The sequence below is a fragment of the Hordeum vulgare genome, chromosome 7H (genome assembly GCF_904849725.1).
Source record: "Hordeum vulgare subsp. vulgare chromosome 7H, MorexV3_pseudomolecules_assembly, whole genome shotgun sequence".
Classification (NCBI taxonomy): domain Eukaryota; kingdom Viridiplantae; phylum Streptophyta; class Magnoliopsida; order Poales; family Poaceae; genus Hordeum; species Hordeum vulgare.
In genome coordinates this window covers 84,943,519-84,951,622 of record NC_058524.1, presented here as the reverse complement: position 1 = coordinate 84,951,622, position 8,104 = coordinate 84,943,519, and the positions used below count along the sequence as shown (strand labels likewise).

Genomic DNA, 8,104 nt, shown 5'->3' with positions numbered 1-8,104 from the left:
CCAAAAGTGCGATGACAAGGTGGCTGACGTAAGTGAAGATAGCCGTGTAACCCCAGTGGCCCAGTATATACACACGTTGAACCGTCTCTTGGAGACAGGGCGGCTGTGTCTTGTTGTCTTCCCATGAATCTTGCTGGAAACTAGTTGTACATACGCACTGACTCGTGTATATCCAGATATCCGGAAGCTGACCATGGGAAGAGACAGAGCGGCCAGTGTCTCCATCTCCATAAGCTAGCGTAGGGCATCTGAGCCTCCAACACATGGCTCCCCATGTGTCATGATGCATGTAACGCTACCTCTATACTCAGACGGATTATATAAATCCTCCACCGCAACACACGGACGCCAAGAATATCCAACACCAATAACTACGGCAACGGCGAGCACCATGACGCCTGTTCTCTTGCTGCAAGCCTTGCTCCTGGCAAGTGCAGCTGTGGCGGCGGCAGCAGCATCTGAGGCCGGCGACACCGCAGGCGGCAACTCCACCGCGGCTCAAGGCTTGTGCAACGCCGCGGGATGCCAGACACCGCCGCAGCCGCTGCCCATCTACGGCGGCCCTCCGCCGTCGCCTCCGTCGACGACACCGCCCTCCCCGGGCATGCAGGCGCCATGCCCGCCGGCGGCACCCGTTTGCTGCGGCGGCCAAAACGGGCCTCAGCAGGCGTACAACCAAGCACCTCCGATCAGCTACCTTCCCTACTACAACGAGTCCGCTTCTTCTTCCGTGCTGGTGCCACCGACTCCGGCCGCCGCCGTTGGCTATTACGTGATCGTACCATGTCTCTTGCTTTGGGTTATGGTGTAACGGTGATCGCTGAAAGCCTCGTCCAACATCAAAAGAGGATTGGACTCGACGTAAAAAAGATACTTCACTAGAAGTTGGGGTGTGTTTTTTTTTTTATGATAATACGGTCTTATTTATAGAATAAGATCAAGTTATAAAACACGTAAACACCGATTTTATAAAACTGAAAAAATAAAATTATCTTATGCAAAATACCATTACCTGTTCCTCTTTTTCGACACCACCAAAACGGGCACCAAAAAAGAAAAGTCAGATCACCTCTTCATTCGAATTCGATAAAAAGAGAAGCCAGATCAACTCTTCATTCGAAGTCGACGTGACTTCATCGCTGATCTGCAGCTTTACGAATATCCAAAATAGTTTGTTAGAAGCAAAATCATTGACATTAAAAGAATCAAATCCGAAAAACATGTCTCCAAACACATCATCAAACTCCAAATCTGACACCCCCATAAAACGACAACATCTGAGTAGAAAATCAAAACTGCCATCCACCAATCACACACCCAACACAAGATGCATCATCTTTCAGCTGTCACTTGCATAGACAAACGGTTGCGCGTACTCTTGAATGATAAAACCTTCCTGCTCCACCACGACGTTGGAGACAACACCCTGGGCTGCGCGAAAAGTACCTTTCTCACTCTCTTCATTTCTAAATACAAGTATTTTACAAAAAATATTAAAAACTTTAATACGAAACAAAATAATTAAATTTATACACTAAATTATATTTACATATAACCATATCTAGTCCATAATTATTAATAAAAGAAACTTATATTTAGAAACGGAGGAAATATAAAAATAAAAAACATTTTTTAAATTGTCTAATTTTCTTTACAAATTTTAAGGAATATTTAGAGTGCTTGCAAAGTTTTTTCAACCAAAAAAAACATTGATGAAAATCGAAGCAAAAAAAAAACAAAATCAGAACAGATGCGGCGACCCAAAAGAGAAAACGACAAACAACAAGAAACAAACCAAACTATATATAGTTAACCAAAAAAAGAAAGATCTAAACCAAGTCAAAAAGGCGAAACAAAACCAAGGTTTAGTAAAGAAAGAAAACCAGAAATAGAATCAACTTAAAATTTCATGTATTCAGGATCAGATGGTAAATCACTTGGGATGCCCCAGTGTCGTAACAGGCTTATTGGGGCGGGCACCCCTCTCGCACAAATTCAGCGAGCCTGTACCACTCCTCATTTCCCTTTGCTGCCTGAAGGATCATGCTTTTTACAGGCGCACCCGGTCCCTTCTTAAAGCCACCGCTTCCACCCGCTCACTCCCTCCGGCCGAGGTGGGACTAAATATGTCTCCAGCCTCGCTGAACCCTCACTGCTGCTGGACAATCTTTAAACCTGCCACGGGCCATCAGGCGCACGCAAGTGGGCCGGTCATCACACGTACAACATTGGCCCACGGCGTTTAGTCTTCGCGTGGCAGAAGAAGTGTCACAGAATTTAAAGATTTAGATCAGAAAATTAAGCAAAGGGGATGTAGCTCAAATGGTAGAGCGCCCGCTTTGCATGCGGGAGGCACGGGGTTCGATCCCCCGCATCTCCACGATATCTTTTTTCTTACCATTTCTGTCATGTCTTTTCATACCAACATTGATTTTTGTTGTTTTTTCCTTTTTCATGCCTACTTGCCTAGTCTATCTTTTTTGTCATATTTTTTCGTGCCGCTGTTAAGTATCTGTTTTCTTTTTAGTATGTGCAGGAATTTCCTCCTTGTGAGACCTATGGTGTTCATTTAATTAATGAAATGTACCATTGATGCATCTTTACCTTAATATAAACATCAAACACTCCAATTCAGGTGGTCAAAGCCATACACGTTATTATCAATTGTTTTGTGTTTATTTTTGACTTGGGCCAAGAGAGTTGATATACTTGCCCAATCTAGCATGCTTGCTTAGTGTTTTGACTTGTTGTTGAGAAGATAACCTAAGTTGGTTTCTTCTTCAAAAATATTATTTTCCGTACCGGAGCACTTCTCCAACCTACAAACTACAAGAGGTTAACTAAAGTTAGAGAACACATGACTATATTTCTTGTCGATCAAATTAGTCGATTCATGTGTAGATGATCTCCAATCGTAGATCAACATGGCACTTGGATTATTCTATATTTTGTTTTTTCCTATTTCATGTCTGGACTATTTTTTATCTTTTTGTCATATTTTTCATGCCGTTGTGAAGTATTTGTTTTCTTTTTTAATATATACACATAGGAATTTCCTCCTTGTGAGACCTATGATGTTCATTTAATTAATGAAATGTATAATAGATGCATCTTTACCTTAATATAAACATCAAACATTTCAATTCAGGTGGTCAAAACCATACAAGTTATTATCAATTGTTTTGTGTTTAACTTTGACTTGGGCCAAGACAGTTAAGATGTTTGTCAAATCTAGCATGCTTGCTTAGTGTTTTGACTTGTTGTTGAGAAGATAACTTAAGTTGGTTTCTTCTTCAAAAATATTATTTTCCGTACCGGAGCACTTCTCCAACTTACAAACTACAAGAGGTTAACTAAAGTTAGAGAACACATGACTATCTTTCTTGTCGATCAAATTAGTCGATTCATGTGAGCCGACAAGATCACTAAGCGCCGACAGTGAGAGAAAACCTAGCCATGTTCCAAGCCTGCCCAAAGCAGCTGCTACGACCAAAGTTGCGCTCAGCGATGACGCCCCCAAGATATAACAATGCAAAGCATCCCCACAATCAGAGCAGATAGAGGTCCTAGGAGCCGCACCCAGATGGAAGAGTCTACACATGGCCATAATTCTGAAGGTCTATTGAAACTTAACCTTCCAAGTGCCATGTTGATATACGATTGGAAATAGTCATGCACTGTTGGTTATGTATGGATATATACACATGAATCGTAGGAGCCGCACATGTTGATCTACAAATTAGTCGATTCATTATTGGTTATGTATGGTTATATACACATGAATTATGGCCATTGCCAGGTAGTCGGTGTCCAATGACGTGCTCCTACTGCCTTGTTGGTTATGTATGCTTTGTGTCTTTCTTTGATCAGCTTTGTATGTGGGTTACCTTAACATCTTGTATCGTTCGACCATCAAATTTATCTATTAGGTGGATCAAAGCCCATTATCTGGAAAATACCTTGAGAAAGAGATTGTGTAAGTAGAATTTTTCTGGACAACTCTTTCACATTGAGTTGACGGGAGAATTTGGGGAGAGCATGATCGAGAGGAGTTTTTTTATAGGCCATGGATTTTTTGATTGTGGTTTCCTTTTCTTTCATAGACGGGAGTTTACTTGTTTGCACATTCTGCAACCGGGAGAGGGTGAGTAGTTTAATTTGCATAATACTTTGGTCCCAACAACCATTAAAATCAACTGATTAGATCAATTACTGAGGTAAAATGGACTATATTTGAATTAAGTAACACTATGGTAGCTAAGTTTGTGATTTATGGATGTGACGATACTTTAGGGAAGTGACTTTATGTATATTAGTATCATGTTTATTCAAGCTCGCGTAGCCAGCTCTCCTAGTTGTACTTAAACCACCTTTGGTTCACAGGATAATAATATCATAGAAACAGAAAAAAAATATAGAAAATAAGATGACATGTATCTAAATTCCTATAGAGAAACAAAAAAAAATCTAATTTGTGGTAGCTAAGTTTGTGATTTGTGGATGTGATGATACTTTAGGAAAGTGACTTTATGTATATTAGTATCATGTTTATTCAAGCTCGCGTAGCCAGCGCTCCTAGTTGTACTTAAACCACCTTTGGTTCACAGGATAATAATATCATAGAAACAGAAAAATATAGAAAATAAGATGACATGTATCTAAATTCCTATAGAGAAACAGAAAAAATCTAATTTGTGGTAGCTAAGTTTGTGATGTATGGATGTGACGATACTTTATGCAAGTGACTTTCTATATATTAGTATCATGTTTATTCAACCCTCGGGTAGCCAGCTCTCTAGTTTTACTTAGACCGCCTTTGGTTCATAAGATAATACTATCATATAGAAGCAGGGAATTTGTAGAAAGTGAGATGACATGTATCTCAATTCCTATAAAGAAACAAAAAAATCTAATTTGATATATAGAATAGATTGATTGAGTTTTGGTTAATTTTTTTCTTTTAAAATGTGGAGAATTGATTTCTATCCTACATAGGAATAGACATATATTCCCATAAACCAAAGGATTCTAAAGAGAAAAATTCTATAAAATTCCTATCCTTTAGAATTCCTACAAATTTTCTACTATAAACCAAAAAAGGCCTTAAGGTCTCACCTATCTGCTTGGTGTACATCCAATTGCTGACAAAAGGTCACAAGTAATCATAAGCACTGATCTCATCTAAAAAAACTTGTCTATTAGGCTGGTTGTAATGGATAGTATCATATAGTAGTATCATGCATATGATACTAGTGTATGATACCACGTCCGTAATGCATAGTATGATATACTAGTATTATAAAACGGTTCATTTATTGCCATGCATGACACATACTAGCACAACATTTAATATGATACGGTATCATAATACGATACTCAATCATCTCTTTCTTCATTTAATTGTATGCCACCTCATCAAATATGCTTAGGTGGCATGCATGATACTACTTATGATACTCCCATTACAACCAGCCTTATACTCCCATGTTTGTTTCAAAAGTCTCAAGACTTTTTTTAGTCCCAACTAAAAAGTCCCTAGTCCCTACCCGTTTGTTTCCATGGACTAAACATGGACTAGAGGTCATTAAATGACATGCAAAAAGACCATGTTACCCCTAGTAATGTACTAAAATTTATTAAATGACATGCTAAAAGTAGGGGCACTGTTGGAAAAAGTCCCAAAAAGTCCCAAAAAGTCCCAAAAAGACCCTCCCATAGGTATTCTTCCTTTAGTCCCAAATACCCCATTTAGTCCCTAAAAGTCCCTCCTGTTTGTTTCACGTGGGACTAAAAGGAACTTTTTTAACCCCTACATCAAAAAGTCCTTGGATACAAACACCCCTTGATGTACACAAGCCGGGAGCAACAATTTTGCTCCCCCCGGGCAAAAATATACCAGCACCAATAATGATAACACACATGCATGTTATCATTCAGGTCAACGAAAAGGCCTGCATCTGCAAACCAACTATACGTATACTAAGCTAAGCACACACACAAAAAAAAAACTACGTACGAAGCTGGAAGCGTCTTGCACCCTGGCTTGTCTGTCCTCGACCCACGGAAAGGGGCGACGACGAGCCGGCCGGGACGTTGAGCGCCATGGACGCGACAGCCTTGGCCCATGCCATGAGCTCCCTCTTCATCCGCTCCTCGTCGGCCCAGATCACCGGATCCACGAGCTGATCCTTGCCTGTGGCAGTCAGCAACGCCGGCGCCTCCACGACGTCGGCGGCGACCGCAACTGGCCGGAAGATCTCGGCTCCCGTAGCCATGTCCGCACACTACTCCGGCCGAGCAGTGCGAGCCGCCTTTATAGCCGTGCCGCTTGCGATCACCGGAAAGCGAGCACCGGCTGCGGATTTACAGAGAGCTTAAGAGTGTTGTGCGTGTAGGAAGGTGGTAGTAGGCCTATGCCGTCGAGGATGAACATCACTGCGCCACTGCCTTATTTTATATGCGCTTGCGGGGGGCGGCCGGTGGAGTCAGGCGTGTGTGGCGCCCAGAGCACCGCGTCCGCTGGGCTTGGGTTCTGGAGTGGAGGGGAGTTGGTTATGGCGTCGCCGTCGGGCGGGATGGGACGGACACGGACGCGCTGATTGACTTCCAGACGAGCCACACGACGCTGCCCGCTCCGCTCTGCGTACGAATGGTCTGCCCGCGGAGAAGAAGCGGCTGATGAATTTTATAATTTCATGTGGTGTTTCACGTGTCTGGCCTTTGTTTTTCACATCTTTGTTTTTTTATTGTAGCTTTGTGGTCGAATGGAGTCAGATTTGGACAGCTCCGTCTTATTTCCAATGTTCGATTGCGACGAAAAGGTTCGAAATGAATTGTAACCGAAGTCCAACTGTACGCAAACGAATACTGAGGTTTCAGTCCGATTGCCGTATCTTTGATCTGGCTTGAGATACGTAGCTGGCAATGCCATGATCACTACGGAGTAGTACGTATTGTTACTTACTTATTACTCAAAGTCCAAGATACGTGAGATACGATCTGCACGGCCGGGCCACGGATTTGCCCAGCCATTAGCATGGCGGCCAATGATCTTCGTGCGTACGCTTGACAGTGACGCCTTGATCGTGCCCCACGCTCGTGCGGCATGGCCGCTTGGTTATTTCAGCCGAGTGAGGTGAGAATGGAAACGAAAGTCCGCTCCACGGTACCGCGGGACCCGCTTGCAGTGTGTGGCACACTGGATACCTGACCCAAGCAGCATTTACCACGTGGTGGTGATAGCCAGCCAGCAGCTTTCAGATTACTGTTTTGCCGAGAAACATGAGATGGAGACGAGTTTGGCGGTAGCAGGGAGAAGTCGAGAGAATGATCTTGCTAATTGTACAGTACATAAAAAAATATGCCTTTTTTTTGGGGTAATATGTCGAAACACAATCCGTAGGTTTGAAATGAGCCACATATTGTTTGATGTACTCATAGTCGTAGCTCATTTCAAGCCTCGACCTACAATTTGGAAACAGGAGGAACACAATACCCTGATGAAATATGAAATGCTCAGTTTAGTGTCATCGTGCTATTAAGCAAGCTCTCAGTAATTGTTTGATGTTAAGATAGGCTTAGTTGTAAAATATCTCGAGGTTAATTGCATGTATTTATCGTTGCTCAGCTAATAACTAATTATTATTTTCAAAGAGGAGCTAATAACTGATCATCTCACTAGTCTTGTTTTAAAAAAGATTAACCTGAGGAGCATATCGGTCGAAAGCAAGCACCAAAATCTGGCATTCAATAGGATAGATTGAGCACGGGACTAGCTAAGTACAAAAGGAAAGCGTGCTTACGGGTGAACAGTAAAATAATAAAAAAGTTTAAAATAATCTGAATTTTTTTATGACAAACATTGGCAAAAAATTTAAGTTCTTGCAAAGTTTCGTCATGAAATCACATTCCGATAAGGCGTGGTAAAAAACAAATTCAGTGCTTCAAAATTCTTTTGGAAATAGCATTTTTAGAGTATCAATATTTTTTGCCACGCCTTGTAGGTATGTGATTTTATGAAAAAATTGTGCAAGCACTTAAAACTTTTGTCAATGTTTGTTAAAAAAAATTCAGTTTTCTTTATATATTTTTGTTTTTTTTTTAT

The 8,104-nt window shown here is 41.5% G+C and overlaps 1 protein-coding gene, 1 long non-coding RNA gene and 2 other non-coding genes across 4 annotated transcripts; 2 read left to right on the top strand and 2 right to left on the bottom strand.

Annotated features, from left to right (window-relative positions):
* The first annotated feature begins 356 nt into the window (after nucleotides 1-356).
* Nucleotides 357-1,005, top strand: LOC123411962 (vegetative cell wall protein gp1-like). The gene has a single exon (XM_045104923.1). The coding sequence runs from the start codon at nucleotides 392-394 to the stop codon at nucleotides 809-811; it is 420 nt and encodes a 139-aa protein (XP_044960858.1). The 5' UTR covers nucleotides 357-391; the 3' UTR covers nucleotides 812-1,005.
* Nucleotides 1,006-1,917: 912 nt separating this feature from the next.
* On the bottom strand, nucleotides 1,918-2,025 carry LOC123414408. The gene has a single exon (XR_006614379.1). It is a non-coding gene; the product is annotated as a small nucleolar RNA Z279/snoR105/snoR108 (small nucleolar RNA).
* Nucleotides 2,026-2,307: 282 nt separating this feature from the next.
* TRNAA-UGC lies at nucleotides 2,308-2,380 on the top strand. Its single transcript has one exon. It is a non-coding gene; the product is annotated as a tRNA-Ala (tRNA).
* A 3,408-nt stretch (nucleotides 2,381-5,788) lies between these two features.
* Nucleotides 5,789-6,635, bottom strand: LOC123412914. The gene has a single exon (XR_006613628.1). It is a non-coding gene; the product is annotated as an uncharacterized LOC123412914 (long non-coding RNA).
* Nucleotides 6,636-8,104: the final 1,469 nt, after the last annotated feature.